The sequence below is a fragment of the Enoplosus armatus genome, chromosome 12, assembly GCF_043641665.1.
Source record: "Enoplosus armatus isolate fEnoArm2 chromosome 12, fEnoArm2.hap1, whole genome shotgun sequence".
NCBI classification, from domain to species: Eukaryota; Metazoa; Chordata; class Actinopteri; order Centrarchiformes; family Enoplosidae; genus Enoplosus; species Enoplosus armatus.
In genome coordinates, this window is record NC_092191.1 from 6,049,901 (window position 1) to 6,066,197 (window position 16,297).

Consider the following 16,297-nt stretch of genomic DNA (forward strand, 5'->3'; position numbering starts at 1 on the left):
AATTTTAGTTTGACCACTCAGATTACTTCTGTCGAGTACCTTTGTGGTGAAAAGTGAAACTGTCTTTTACTTTTTTTGGCGGTGGTGGAAAGCCATCATTTCAGGCAAACTGGTTTCAGATAAGCACTCATAATCTCTGCTCTGATATAAGTATCCGACCAGGCTGCTTTCTATATCAAGAAAAAAGTCCTTCCCTGCTGCGTTTGACATTTCCTGTCACTTTTAATTTCTTTTGACAAAATACAAAATACAGTAATAAGTTCTTTGTTTTTAATTCCTCCCAAACACATTTTGTTAGTTTTGTGCATTTCTTCCAATGAATGTTGTCTCTGCTTTTATTAACTTGGCCTTTTGTTGCATCACTTTGCAAAAAGCCTAAATTAAATTGAACATTAGATGCTGGCAGTTTGATCACACTTTCAGAGATTCACAAAGCAAGTTAAAGGCATCGTTTGGTTTTTATTTAACTAATTAAGTATAAGAAACAAAAACACATAAGCAAAGCTGAAAGACGACTTTTTCCCACTAAGTGTAAAAGTTGAGTTAATTCAGTCTTATCTGTGGAGGACATTTCGTTGTTACAAAAATACCACTGGAAGATTAGGGGACTCCATTCATGTGGGTAACCACCCAAAACAAACCCACAGCCTGCTTTGATCCTCGACTCACTTCAAGAAAACCTTCATCTTGACCAAAGCAATGCAACACTGGCACCGCAACAAGATCTGTGTTAAATAATCACAACATGACGGACAACACCGTAAGAAGGCTGACCAGTTTCAGCTAATGAGAGAATACAGCAACTCAAAATAAAGAGTGCAGCTCTCAGCAAGACCTCAGCTGCTCTTTGTCAGAAACATAAAATACCGTGGAAATGCGCATGCTTTCCCAAAAGATTTTCTTCAAAGTGGTGGACATACTAAAGAGTAAAAAACAAAAAGGAAGCCGACATCCTGTTTATCACTAGAACCAGCTGACTGAGTCTCACTGGGTAAATATCAAGACACAGAATAAACCACAGTATTCATGAGGCGTGCAGGTACTTTTCTATTTTATTGTCTTGACTTTGTCTTCTTCTTCTACTCAGGAGAGCCCTTACAGGCAGCATGGACACTGGTACGACTACAGCCCAATCCTTTCAGTTTGTACTGACCAGTCCTTTCTGTCCTAGTTTGGTGTTCGGTGAAGAAAAGTTGTCTGCCGCTGGACATTTGAGCAAGAGGTATCCGTCAGAAAAAAGTCCCCATTCTGGATTTGTTGTACGACAAAAATGGCACGTGTACTGCATCTTTACTGCAGCCTAACTTTCTTTATGCTGTAAAAAAACAAACTAAATAGAAATATTATATTACAAAACTCTAATATTAGTTATTCCCTTTTCTAGTGGCTGAGAAGGAAACAAAGTCTGTATTTTCCAAACAGTTCTTCTCAGAGGAGGGGCAGCCTGTCGCAGTGATGCAGTAAGTTTGTCCCACTTGCTGAACACACCCGCAGGTGTTACAGGTAGAAATTAGTTATCTGTCCTACCTGCGCTCGCAGCGGGAACGTCAGGCTATGAACTGCATCTCTGACAGTTTACTAGCCAGTTGACTAGTACTGAGCATCAGGATCAAAATGCTTGCAGAGGGAAGCCCTGCAGTGTGTGTGGTCCGGATGCAGAGCCCAGCAGGACGGGTACCAGCCTCAGCAGGTCTCTGAGAGGGATGCCCAGCTGGCTGCTACGCGACAATAATTCCCCGAGTGAGCTGCAGCCTGCAGGGAGAGAAAGTAGAGCTTCAGACGAGTTCAACATCACTGTCACAAGTCATTTTCTTCAGTTGTGTGCAGTTGGTCCTTATGGACAGGATGTTGGGATGAGGCTTCGCTAAAGGACACTCAATTATGTTATCTGATGAGTAAGTCCAGTGGTGGAAGAAGTACACAAATCCTTTACTTAAGTAAAAGTGCTACTACAACAGATGTAAAAATACTCCATTATCCTCCTACTAGACACAGCTTTTTTGAAAGCGGTCATAAGCCAAAAACAGTTGGGAACATCTGGGTTAATCTTCAATAGTGCATTCGATTATCAAACTTTAACATGTGTTTTTTTTCATTTAAATCTTAATCTGAAAAATAACTAGGAACTATAGTTGTCACTTAAATAAAGGCCTGAAAAAATACAGCACTTGAATAAATGTACTTCGTTACTTTCTATTGTACAGGAGTGAGATTTTAAAGTTACACACTATGTGTATGAACAGTATACTGAGTGTTAACATGCAAATATAAGTGTACACAGGTGAAGCTGTCCAGTTCAGTGTGAACATGTGTTTTACCCTCCAGCTGTGTGTGTGTGATCCTGAGGCAGGGGATGGACCGGTACACCAGGAAGCAGGCTAACACGATGGACTGGGCGTCCTTAGGGAGGGCCCCCCCCCTCATGTAGGACCTCAACACTGAGCTGTTGTCTAGAAGAGAAAACACACACAGGGTATTTCTTCACTGTTAAAATGTTTTTTTGGGGAGTTTTTCCTCATTTGAACTGAAGGTCTAAGAACAGAGGGTGTTTTATGCTGTACAGAATGTAAAGCCCCTTCAGGTAAATTGCGATATTGTTCGAATAAATAAAACTGACATGACAACTAGTTTTATTTCTGGGTTTTTTCTATAACAGGTGTACCTGTAGCTGTCTTTAAAATAAATGTATTATTTTACTTTTCTCTTCGGTAAGAACAAAATTCACAAGTGGTCCAGACCTGTAGTACGAGTCTGGATTACACTTGTTTGACACAATAATTATCATGCCTTAATCTGAATTTGAACCAAAATGAACTAAAACAGATTTAATGCAAAATGTGTATTCTGTTCACCAGATCATCATCATCATCATCACTGCTTGGCATATTTCGGTACAGTAACTCATACAGTTCAGTAGTTGTTGGAAAACCAGCTCGGGTCTTTCTGTTGCTGTTCAGTATCATCCTCAGCTTAATATCACCTACTGTAGGCTAATATCATAACATCTATCTATAAAATCTCCGCCACTGTCACATCCCCTTGAAAGACATCTAACTTCATGTCAAACCGTTCCTTCTTTATTTCTGTCACAGTACAGTGCTGCTCTGAGGACACGTCGTAGACAGCTGTATCACTAATATTTTCGAATTGTTTTGGGTCTCTCTACTGATATCCAAAAGCAGGACCAGACTCTCTGCGGTGTGAAACTCTTCTTTTTACTCTTAGGCAACATTTTTTTAAATGAAATCTGCCCAGAAATGGAGCAGAAACTGCAGCCATATATGAACACACACGTCTTCATTAAACAAGCGAGTTACGAGTTTTCAGTTTGTCCAATTAAGAGATTTCGCTGAATCAGACCTGTAAGAGCAAACCTCACAGAAAAATAATACGTTTTAAGATAAGAATATGTCCGTTATGTACGTTCTTGCTTGAGGCCCAATGTCTGATACACATTATACTTTGCCTGAAAGCAAGCTGATACAATAACTGTGTTGAATAATGTTACACACGTCTAACACACACTGCTGCATTTCTGTTAAGTGGACCATTTATAAAATTCGATATACCAAAACTGTATTTCATTCGATGATGTTCCCTGTCCGTAATAAACTTTTGGTATTTCATGAAACTCTAAGAATCCCATCATCATTTGGAAATCTGCATGCCCTCAGGTAGATCTTCAGGTGTATTTCAGTGTATAAATTCACTGCAGCACTGACTTCTGAGAAAGACAAACGGCACTGAGAGCGGAGGAGTAGAAACAAGAATCATAAAAAAATAACAAGGATAGATGTAGACACACATTTCATTCATGGGTGAGTTCCAGAGAACAGCAACATTCCTGATGTTTGAGGAAGTTAGTTTGGTTTTGCTTTGAAACGTCTGCCAGGGCCGAGAGGCTCCATGAAACATGAAAGCGAAGGCATGTTAGAACTGTTTACATGATTACAGTCTCGTCCAACTACTTAACCTGTTTCCCACGCCCTCTCAGTGCACATGTATTACTGTAAGTGTGTGTGTGTGTGCAAGTAAGTGATGGAATGTGTGCTTGTTTGAGTGTACACACAGTCTGTTTTACTTCTAAACTATGGTATGATTGCGCTACACCCTGTACAGGAAAACAAGCTGAGACACATCCAGTCTGTGAAATACTCAACCAGTGACACTGCTGCTAAACTGAGTCCAAAAAATATATAATTATGTAATAAAGTGCTGCTAATATGTTCAGTGTCATTATGTCCTCAATATGGGTGAGTACACAATTAAATACAGTTGGTATCTGTCCAAATTTGTAATTCCTCATTAAATGAGCAGCTAAATTGGAATAACTGATAATGTCAGCCTTGTTTATCGTCCAGGTACCAGAAAAACAGGAGAAAATACTGAACGTAGGAACTGGTTCCTGCTTTGAGCTGAACCAGCTGACTTTACTGGTTCATGGTCACATGGTTCATTCTCTCTCCCAAAGGACTCGTCTTTAAGCTGGATTCATACTTGATGCAATGGGTAAGAAATGTAACAAAGAAGACATTTTGATGGGAGCAGATGGCAGTGTTGTGAGTCCTTTGGGAGAAAGAATTCAGTTACATATAGCGACACATATATGCAATATAGTGCAACATACCATTTGTTACTAGACCCAATATCAAAAACATGTTTAAGATGACACTTATGCAGTTGCAGCAACAGAATATTTGATATTTTTACTTGGTAAGAGACTCAAACTACTACTGATTATCAAAATCATAGTAGATTAAATGTCTCTTCTCAACTGTTTAAGTTATTAAATTGCTACTGCTCCATTCATCCATCCGTTATCCCTCTCGCTCCTCGTTACCTTTGAGCCAGCTGTCCAGAGCTACATCCACCATGTTCTTCATGACGGGCAGGAACTCGGAGGTGAGCAGGGTGTCATGGCGGTTAGCGGGGCCCCGCAGCACCCTGCTGTCCCACAACTCCACCACCAGGCGCATCTGCCACAGGGGGAAGGTCTGCAGCAGGTCACCCCGACGCAGAGCACCCACTGCCTGAGAGACACCGGCGACAACATGGGTTAACATGACTTCACATAAGCAGAGTGTTTTATCTCTATCAGTGACTTTAGGTCTTCATCTGTTAGTGTATCTGTCACATATTTCAAAACTTAACGAACAGATTTCCATAACATTTGGATGACAGGCTATTAACAAAGGTTCGATTTCGGTGGTGATTTTGGGAGGTGTGTGCGTCGGCTCCCCTGTGAGCGTCTGCAACCCACAGTTACCCAAAACACCCATTTACATTCATCACTGTAGAAGCATATTAAAAGCTTTAGTCATGTAATACCTGTGTTTTGGTCTCAGTGAAAGTAAGTATAAGCAGTTTTGAGCAGAGAAACATTATGTTCATAGAAAGGAGTGTATCTGATGTAGCAACAACTAAAACACTACAGCAACCAGAGCCATCACACTCTATTGCTTTACATTTGAATATACTTTAATGAACTAATGTTCATGGATGTAAAATTATATCTTGTTACCGACAGCTTTTTAAATTGGTTTCCAAACTTACAGGTTGCCGTCAGTTTCAGTTAATTTCATTAAAGTATGAAAATCAATTTGGAGCTTGAAACTGCAGTGAACACTGCTTTTATTTCATTTTTTCACTTATTTTTCGGCAAGTTTTCATTATTATTGTTGCTTGGGAATGCAATTGCACTTACACAACTCTGTGTGTGTGTGTGTGTGTGTGTGTGAGCGCTACCTGCTCAATAGCAATATACGTGGGCAGCATCTCTGGACATTCCTGCGTCACACATTCATACAGCATGGCCGAGAACAACACTAGAGTATCCTCTCTCTGCAAGCACAATACAGACAGAGTGAGTGAGTACAGAGAACAGGTTGGTGCATAAATTACATACATTCAAGCATCCTAATTTAATTTTTTCCCCATTTGTGCGTATGAGTTCCTATTTCATGTAAACACTCCTTATACATCAGCAAGTGCATTTAAGTTCGTGCTTTTTTTAATATGGTTCTTATACACAAAATGAATGAATTCTAAAATCACTTGGAACATCTTGGAAATGAAATTGAAGGGCTCAAAATTGCCATGTCGTTAAATTCAATTACAGAACGTTACGCTTCCAAATGATACCTTTTCTTCCATTTCACTGTGCAAGTTGAAACCAGTGACCTCTGTGCAATCCAACTAATTAACCCGAAGCCTCTTTACTCAGAAAATAGGAGCCAAGTGATTAATAAGCAGATTAAGCATTGGTCTTGACAATCTATACAGTCTATTTTAATTCATGTGCTATACATACCATGTAGCAGTACAGAAACATGAAGTGCCTGCTCTTTGTGTGCTAACATTTAAAAGGCCCTTACAAACCCTATTTTCTCAATCAGGTTCCTTCTATGAGCGATGGGAAGCTACATGAACAAAGGTTTCTGCCACAAAATGATTTCACACGTGATATTTCTGTATTTGTGTTTTTCTCTTTGCTCTTATTGCTGGTCTGAAGAGGGCAAGACTTAGTTGGAAAAAGGTGATGTTTTCAGACCACAATAAAGTCTGCCAATGCAGTACTAAATAAATCGCGAGCCACTTTGAATAGTCACGACTAAACAATCAACAATCAAAGTTTTGAAAAAATACATCTAGGTATTATTTACTAGTCGGCTAATCTGCTTCATCAGGACTGTGTGGGTGTGGTTTTTAATCAGATTTGACAGTAACAGTTAAAATTTAAAGCTTGGAAACTTGTTGTGAATCCAGTTCATTTAATATAATCTATTACATAAACATATAAAAACAGATAGAAAGTCTGGTAAATACTTTATATTTGATTTTACTTTTAATTAATCTCTACTGAAAGATGGTGTGGTTGGAGATTCATTTTAATGTAAGGCCTTCATTGTGTACACCAAACAAAGCTTTTGTTTATTACAGAAACATTCAGTGTGTTGGCATGCATATTGATATTTTAATGTTCTTCAGGAAAGCTAAAGATATAATCTATTAAGAGTATGATATCAGCCTAGACATTTACTAAAAAAAATGTGGCATTTATTTTTCTTGACTATTTAGATGCTTGAATATTATTCCTGTGGTATATGATGATTCAGCCAGGACTGATGAGGCATACAACTCCTCTTCATGGTTTGTGCTGACTTTTTGTCTAAATATAATATTCAAAACAGTCTTTCTTTCACATATTTGTCACTAGATATGAGGATGCTTTTAAACTCGCTATCCTGAAGAAGACCTGATTCAGGATATACAATATTAGCAGGGATGCAGGGTGTATGTAAACATCTTTATTTTGTTTTTGACAAAAACAAACAAACATGTCTGGGTGCTTTCTTTTCTTAAACCAGCTGGCAGGGAGGAAACATTTGGAGCCAAGTTTCAACAGACCGGAGAGTTTCTGACAGGGACAGCCAGATCAACCACACACTAACTCAAAACTAATGCTGAGCAAAGTGTGAATTAGTGCTCAGTTTCCATCGTGGCTTTGATAAAACATTCAATGGGCCTCTTGGTGACTTTCCATAATTAAAGTCAGAGCAAGTTAAAATCTATAAAAAAAATGTGGTATCTGAAATAGCAAAATTCCCCAATTGCTGAGAAAATTTACCAAACTCCCCAGTGTTTTCTTGTCCATAATAAACCTCTAAACAATCCACGTTGTCTTGGAAATGTCAGAACAAGAGAAACCATGAGCACCAGCTGTTCGTTAGTTCAAACTTAGCTCAGTTATAACACGTTTACACATCACTAAATTAAAACTAGTTGCACCACGCATACTAGTTCTTTCGTAGAGATTAGTTGTTACTAAATATTTACACCAATTGATTGCCAGATGTAACTGTTGTGTAATTGAACCAACAGACAAATCTAACGCTAGCTTGCTAATATATAGCCCGTTGATACTGGAGAGTAAACAAATGGAATATGGAATATGGGTGACACATCTGACCTGACACTTGATTAAAATATTGTTTAATAATGATGTAAACTGGGACATTTTAAATTACATTGTTTTAAATTGGTGGAACCAACAACCGACACATTACTTTTGATGGGTCAAACCAGCCACAGACTCTGTCAGGACAGTCAAATGGCTGCAAGGGCACGCAATTAAGGAGCACAACCAGCACTTACATGTATTTCTGTGTGTTAAACTCACGTGTTTCATTTCTTCAGATGTTTTACAGAAGAACTCGGCAAAGGAGACCAAGGCAGGCTCTGAGGTGAAGGTAGAGATGGCTTCGGGCTGCAGAAACACACAAGGAAATTCTAAAATGATTTACATTAACCCACAGATAAAAGGGCGCATAGAGAAACAGGGAAGGATACAAAAGACAAGAAAGACAGGAAAGTAAGAAGAAAGGATTATTTTAGAAAATACCAAAATCAGAGAGATGAATTAAAGAAAAGGGCACAAGGAGATGTGGTCAAGAGAAGGAAGAAAGGAAGGAAGGATGAATGCCTCAGAAGAAAAAGATGAAGAGGAAGGACAGTGAGGATGAGTGGAATAAATATGCGTGTCTTGTGTTTTTTTTCCCTCTCTTGACCTGCAGGTGTATTGACAGCGTACACTGAGGCCGTCAGGGAACCAGTAATAGTCTGTCAACCACACAACTGCCTGCTGAAGCTGTAGTGACAACCTGCCAAGACTGGAAACAACCAGCCACTGGGGAGGAAGTCAATTCAATTCCACTCACTTCTATTTATAGTCTGTTATTGGTGCAGACTTATTTCTTGAAATGCGTTTCAAACCCAGTAATAAAAGGAAATTAAGAACGTGATATATACGTTGCAATTTTGGGTCTATTTTGTCAACATGTCAGGACATTTCCAGCAGCTAAGATGGACCACAGAAAATGTTTCAATAATCCAAAGCATCCAAAGTTAATGTCAAGTTTGGGTGTTCAACCATCATGTCCCATCTGTTCAGGACATTGAAATCTTCCCCGACACGTTGACCTAGTTCCCGAGATCCCTCAGCTCTACAAAAACTACATGGGCTTCTAATGATGCATGTTGGTGTTATTGGGTTTGTGTGACATATCCACGTGTTTACCTTGAAGGCTCTGACTCCAGAGTTGCGGTGGTTGACGGTGGAGGCCAGCAGGCTCTTCCAGCCTTGAGGGTCATCTTTGTAAGGCAGCTGGCCGGCCCTTAGTTTCACGTACAACACCCCATCTCTGGACAGGATGGACCTGAGGGAGATATATAGAGAGATTGTCCTTTAAATCAGTCAGTTAGCAGTTTCATTTGTGTGACTGCCTGTAAAACAAAGTTGACATTTGCAGTAATTTCCTCCTATACTTACTTTAGATGTTGTGTTTCTTTGCTGAGGTCTACAGACAGTTCCCAGTATCGTGGCCCCTTCACCTTTATCTGCAATTATAACACGAATTAGAAAATAAAAAAGGTGTCAAGGGGATGCTAGATTTATCTAGAAATAGCTTGAATGGCATAAGGAAATGATACTGTTAATATTTTGTGCATTTATCAATACACTCTACACACTAACTTAGCTAATCCTCAGCAGTGAGGGAGATACACTGAACAGTCTAGTTTCCACTGGACTACAAAGTCCAGAAGCCGTGAAACGTTGCTCTCACGCTTTACCCGTTTGAGAAGGTGCAGCTCAGGAAGCATGGTGGGAGCCATCAATTCTACGGTCGTCTCATCGTACCACTTGGTCTCCTGGAACAACAGGAAATGCCGTCATTACACGAGAACAAAGGGTCATATATTCACACTCTCACAACTTAGAACTGTAAGATCTGTAAACGCCTTACAGCTGCATCGAAGTGTACCGATACTCAATATTGCTACATGCTACATTGCTATATAAGCCAATATGAATGGATTAGAGGGCAGGCCCGCTGTATACATTTCAATTTTGGAGTCACAAAATATCGTATTATGTTCTTCCAGCAGGATTCCCGTCAGGATCTTGAGCTAGGCAGTAAATGTTTGCATTTCTCTCACACACAAGGAGTGACGTAATGACTGACGATGTTCACAGTGTCAAGCTGAGCCTTCTGCTGTGAATGAAATTGAAGTGAGGGATGCTGTCAGAGGTAGTCCTCCTCACTGTGGACAACAACCTCTATCTTTAACCTTTGACCAGCCTTCATGGGTGGAAATACTGAAATATTGGGATTTAAATCTTAAGCACCTTCTCATTTACTTTTCTCTACAAGATATGTCCAGGTGATCTGGAATTTAAATGTTCAAACCTCCATTAAAAATCCATCTTGCGTCTGTAAAAATCTACCACCTACCCTCCCATTGGATGTACACTACTCTTCCCAGTGGTTCCCATTGTCTGTACTGGTCACTCGGCCTGCTTTAGCACACAACCACAATGGCCTACTTTTTACTGAAAGCTTTAAAGAAGAATTTGGAAACACACCATTTCTCTTTCAAACGGCTCCTTGCAAAAGGAGAAGAAGGCTTGAAATCTAAACTAAAGTACTGTCTACAATCAATGCTACAACAAACGTAGCAGGACCTCACAGTGCTGCAAAAACACCGGAGAACAAAGCAAGACTTCTAAACTAGTCACATCTATAGAGAGCAGCAACAAAACCTCACAGAGGGAGATTTAGAAATTACCGCTCCTGTAATTCAGGAGCTATTAACTGCATCTGCAAAGACACAACTACAGTATTGCAACAATGGCTGTTGAATGTACATGTTTGAAAAAGCTGGGGCACTCCACATAGACTGGAGGAAAACAATAGCTGAGGAAATATGGAACGCTGGAAAAACATCTACAGTTATTCTTAAAGAAGCATCTCATTTTCTTGTTAAACATTATGATGGATGGTTGTTGTTTTGTTTTTCTTTTTTACTGTTTTTTAAAAGTGTCTCTAAAAATGGAAGCGGGGCCTCAGAACCAGCTGCCAGTGTGTGTCTGCTTCCTGCTTCACATGAGCAGACATTATCCAAATGACACAACTGTGGCAGAAATGAATGGACACACTGTAGTCTTGTGCAAGGACAAGCAACACCGGAAGTCTGAGACACTGCGGACTGGACTGCACCACACTGTGGACTGCACCGGTCCGTCAAAACTTCGATCTGACGTACAATTCTGTTGTATCTTTTAAATACGTGTATAATAAGGTGGGCAGTTTGCTAACCTACATGATCAATGGGTTCGGTCACTGCAAGGGGTGTAACACAAAAGCTACTAAAAAGTGAAAAAATTAATAGTGGAAATAGAAGAGGAGGTTTTAACAGTGGAAAAATACAAGTGAAGAGTTACACTGGGCCATATTGCATGATTTTATTTAAAAACTGGAGGTGGCTTAGGTATTGGGAGGAGGTCCATGCCTATGATAATAAAGAAAAAAGAAAAAGAAAAAAGCTATTGACAAAAACTCTCCTTTGGCCCATTTGCATGCACTTTTAAGACGTTCCCTAACTTCAGGTTGTCAGTTTCCATGGGGAGGGAATATTGCTGCGAAAAAATTTTCATATCTGTTCGGAGCTCATTACAGTGGAAGGATGAACTTCATCTGGTTGCAAGTGGAGAGCTGGCCTTGCTGAATGGCGTGAGCAAGTTGCACAAATTAGACCTCAAGTGTCTGAACTGTGAGCTCAAGGTAGCCAAAAATAGTAATGCTGATGAAACTTACTTTGGTGGACAGCCCTTTTTTTCTTGTGCATCACAATGAACTGAAACCAGCACATATTGTACATGAACACTTGTGTTAGCATATGTAAGTGTGTATGTGTTTGCATGTAAAACAGCTTTTCAAGAGGAGGTGCAGCGATGTACAATTTTACAAATATGTGACAGAGAGAGAGAGAGCGAGAGAGAGCAAGGGAGGAAGTGCAAGCTATGGGACAGAAAAATTGTACAAATTGTACTTTGAGTCTTGGGACATGTTTTATTCAATAATATTAAACCGATTGATCAGTAAAAGGAGAACGGAGAGCTAAAGTGGGGCACATTGGTTCGTGATTTTGAATACAATCTGTAGGTAGGAATAATCACTAATTAATTCCCAAATATAGTCCTGGTTGCTTCACATCTGACCTTTTAGTCCTAACACACTTTGTGACACCATTTTAACTATAAAAATCAGCCTCTACATTAAAGCTGTGTTGAGACAACTGCCTTGCTCATTGTCTACCTGTGTCAGCCTGACCAACTTTGATTAACTTACCTTGTAGGTGACCTCTAATAGGGCGTAGCAGGGCTTCAGGGAGTCCACGTCCACAGGGACCAGCAGGCGTGGCTCTGCAGCCAGCACGGCCAGGTGCCGCAGGGCCTGCAGGTGGTAGCTGCAGCAACAAGAGCATCATCAACACACAGCTTTTGATTACAGTAGAACATGAAAGGGCCGGGCAGATCCAGTATATTATATTTTAATAAAATAAAGATAGACAAGCACTTATCTTATTAAAGCATCTGTATACACTATTTGACCAAGGTCTTGTTATCATATTTTGTTTGTCAGTCTCACCGGTTGTCAGTACTGTGAGCAGGGAAGTGGGGGTACAGGGCGCACAGCAGAGCAGCAATGGCTGAATTGGAGGTGCTCAGAGTGTACCTACCAGAAAACAACATTAAAAAACATCATAAATACGGACAATACATTCCTCTCACACACACAGTGTGTGCACTAAAATTGTCCATTTGTTATTACAGTTGTAATCAAAATATTCACATACACACACAGTGATGGGTGTGTGAAGTAAGCTTGGGATAGGAGCATAAAAATAACAAAATTACAGTGGAATGTCTTTCTCAACATGAAAACACAAAGCACTGCCAAAAATTCACAAGTGAAAGACGCTCTGCCCTAAATGAAACACCCTCTCTGTTAATGAAACCAGGTGTGTGTTGTAATCTAGTTACCATCATCACAGGCCACAACAGAGCCTCTTAAACATAATAGTTAGCAGTTAAGTATGTACTTTGACTAATGAAGTCATTACAATAAAGTCGGGTCAGACAATAAAGGCTGTTTGTACATGGAAGGTTACTTGAATACTTATTATGGGTCAGCTGAGGTAAAGGATGTTGCTCTTCAATTAAATGGCTGCGTGGGGCATATTTAGCATGCTTAAGAGCCTCAATCACACTGAACATTACATTCTTTTGACAAATTTACAATTCAAACAAGCTAAAACAGTGTGTTAAGGTGAAGGTAAACAGGCATATTTTAGAGCAAATCTGGTCCAAATTCACCACCATGGGGAATCAATTACAGTGACTAATGAATAAGCGGTGTTAAACTGACAATTTGGATAGTTGGACGAGTGAATGTATTATAAAATAACTGCTGCCACTTTTGCACTGGTGCGGTATTATCATCCAATAGCTTGCAAAATTTTGAGAATTGCATTCGCCAGTTGTTTCAAAATTGTTGAAAGCTGAGGACAGATTACCTGACTGAACTTGTGGTATGGGAATCAAAGTGACCTTTTAACTGTTGGATTTAAAGCAAATAAATGGGGTTCGGTGAGAATTTTGCAGAAGATTTTTTTAAAGCAATTATTTCCTTCCAGACAAACAGCATTTTTTTCAGGTTACTTTGTGTATACAAAAAAGTCCAACCAATAATAACGTACTGAAAAAGAAAGTATTATGCTACACTTCTGTAGCAGGTTGGTTCCCAACCTGAGGGGCAGGATCCCACTAGAGGTCACAAGAGAATCTGCAGCTATTTTGATAATTGTCATTTTTAAAGCAAGAATGTCAAACAGCTTCTCAGTTCTGAGAATTTGTCTAACAAGCACTCACCTTGGGTTCTTGGAAACTGTGATGGACATCTTTCACACACATTTTTTAGACCAAATAATTAATTGAGAAAACTTTCGGCAGATTGATTGATAAGATCGTTGCAGACCGACAACAGGAAAGAAAGAAAATTACAAATTTCTGTTCCACAAAATTAGATGTATTTTTCTGACTTTTGCCTATTTTTGTATTTTCTTGTGAGATACTGGATCATTACAACCATTAACATAAGACAGGGGGGGGCGGAAGCAGATATTTTGGTATTGTTATTAGTTTTAAGCCAAAACTGTTGGGAATCACCAGCTCTACTCTACTCTCTTCACCAAATATGGTTAAATACTGACTTGATTGTAGATTTGTTGACAACTGCTTCAATAAAGCACCTAGGTCAAACTGTGAGGCATCAACAGTCTTATCTTTTCAACCAATAATATCACAGATTTTCCCTGACCATTAAATGAAATGTGCAACTTGACAACTTTCAAACGGACAAACAGCAACATTAGAAACAGAAACTTCCTGCTTTGTGGGTTAGGTCCACTGCTGCTACAATAACAGGACGATGGAGCCGTCAAAAGGAAGGTTGGTGGCGAACAACCACTTCTTCTGAGTCAATTTCCTTTTATGCTGGGCTCGACATTTTCAACTTCTGATGTATGAACCTCCAGTACGTGCAACAAAAAATAAAACTTCTAGCTGTTATTATTGTTTACTTCCCATAAAGATGTGTGAAGTTTTACTTTATTCGTCCCAGCGGGAAAGTTTGCTCTACATTTGACACACGCTTATTATTTTAGGAGCAGTGAGCAGCTTCCAGGGAGCAACTCCAGTTCTGAGGCCAGTGGTATAAGATGATACAGACTCACAGCTATCATTAGTCTGAACGCCATGTGTGACTTTGGGTGGAAAAACTTAACTTTCACTTCCGTTTCCTGCTAAAAAAAAAACTGAATAAATGGGAAGAGAAACTAAGTGTGCAAACAGAAAGAGAGAGGGAAAGAGGGAGGAAGGGTGAGAAAAAAAAACTGAAAAAGCCACACAACAGAGACTAGCGGTAATGAGTGAAAAAACAGAGGTGAGAAAACGAATGAGAAAAACTGAATGACAGCGATTTAGCGATAACGATGAAAGTCAATGTGAATAGAACATTTCAATGCAAATGAGTGAAAGACTGAATGACAGACGAGCAAGAATGAAGGAAATACAACAATGACATGGCACCAGCATGCACTTTAACCTCTGCAGACCCGCTGTATCACACTCGTGATAATTCGCACTACGGTGCATGACATTTCAAACCGAGTCCCAGCAGCTGCATGGGCTTTCAGCTGGCAGGTCGAAAATAAAACACGAATCAAAAGGTTCATCTGATTACGGCTGTAGGTGGAGAAACATTTGCAACATGTAATGAGAGAGTGGGAGCCGTTGTTTCTCTTGAAAATAGATAGGCCAAGGTCAGTGGTTGGAGGAACCTGGTTTGGGTGTGTGTGTGAGTTTGTGTGCGTATAAATGTCATTCATTATGCCCAGGACAGCACCAAAACAGACGTGTGTATTTGTGTGGCTAACCCAAACACCACGTGTGTGTACGTGGCGTACCTGGTCCTTCCCAGAAACAACAGTCCCAAATCTCCTAAGTGTATGTTTGACTGTGTGTGTGTGTGTGTGTGTGTGTGTGTGTGTGTGTGTGTGTGTGTGTGTGTAATTTGAGTCTTGTTGACATTCAGCAATTCAGGTGCTATATGACAGGCTACGGGTAGAATATAATTAACCTCGCTGCCCTCATCAAAGAATCATGAGCAGAAATCTAAAGTGTATGTGTGTCAGTCAGTGTATTTAAGCTTTTATTAATTCCAGCCATGTTTTTGTACAGCGGTACCTGTATGGTGTGCGTGTGTGTGCATGTGTGTGTGTGTGTGTGTGTGTTGCCGTCTCACCTGCCACCTCCTAGGAAAAGCAGACCCAGTGCCATGTGATGAGCCATGTGGAAGCCATAGTTCATCTCGCCACCGGTTCGCTTGTGGAAGAAGCGACAGAGCTGCAGGACCTTCAGGTTCCCGGTGCCGGCCATCACCATGGACATAGCCAGCAGAATCATTGACAGGCCGGTCTGCAGGTTGTAATAACCCATCTGCTAGAGGATCCAGCACACATGTTGACAGACAGAGAAAGAGAGATCAAAGGGGAAATAAAAGAAAGCATTATCTAAAGTCTAAGTAAATAAGGCAGCACTTTCCACGACTTTGACAACAGACCTAAGTACAAATTCAAACTTACACATACAAACTACAAATACTTACAACAGCAGCTGTACCAGCGAAGGACATGATCTTCATGAAGGTCTTAGCAAACTCGTAGAGGCAGTCGAAGGCATCGGAGTTGGCAGAGCCGGCGAAGCGTAAGCCCAATGCCAGACAGGCCCCGGCGGTAATGTAGTCTTGGGCTTGGCTGAGAGAAACAAATAACATGACATGATCAGTTACGGTGGTGCGTCACTGTGGAGAGCATCAGAAGCTGTTGAAATAAAAGA

The 16,297-nt window shown here is 40.1% G+C and overlaps 1 protein-coding gene across 1 annotated transcript in view; it reads right to left on the reverse strand.

Moving 5' to 3' along the window:
• Positions 1–304: 304 nt before the first annotated feature.
• anapc1 (anaphase promoting complex subunit 1) overlaps positions 305–16,297 on the reverse strand; it is a 47,756-nt gene continuing 31,763 nt past the window's right edge. The window contains exons 41-52 of the mRNA XM_070915640.1: positions 16,068–16,215; positions 15,705–15,901; positions 12,489–12,575; positions 12,189–12,306; positions 9,631–9,708; positions 9,329–9,396; positions 9,077–9,215; positions 8,180–8,266; positions 5,746–5,841; positions 4,841–5,030; positions 2,319–2,450; positions 305–1,752 (exon numbers count right to left, since the gene is read on the reverse strand). Of these exons, the coding sequence (XP_070771741.1) occupies positions 1,610–1,752; positions 2,319–2,450; positions 4,841–5,030; positions 5,746–5,841; positions 8,180–8,266; positions 9,077–9,215; positions 9,329–9,396; positions 9,631–9,708; positions 12,189–12,306; positions 12,489–12,575; positions 15,705–15,901; positions 16,068–16,215 (1,483 nt within the window). The 3' untranslated portion in view covers positions 305–1,609. The remainder of the gene's footprint in view (positions 1,753–2,318; positions 2,451–4,840; positions 5,031–5,745; positions 5,842–8,179; positions 8,267–9,076; positions 9,216–9,328; positions 9,397–9,630; positions 9,709–12,188; positions 12,307–12,488; positions 12,576–15,704; positions 15,902–16,067; positions 16,216–16,297) is intronic.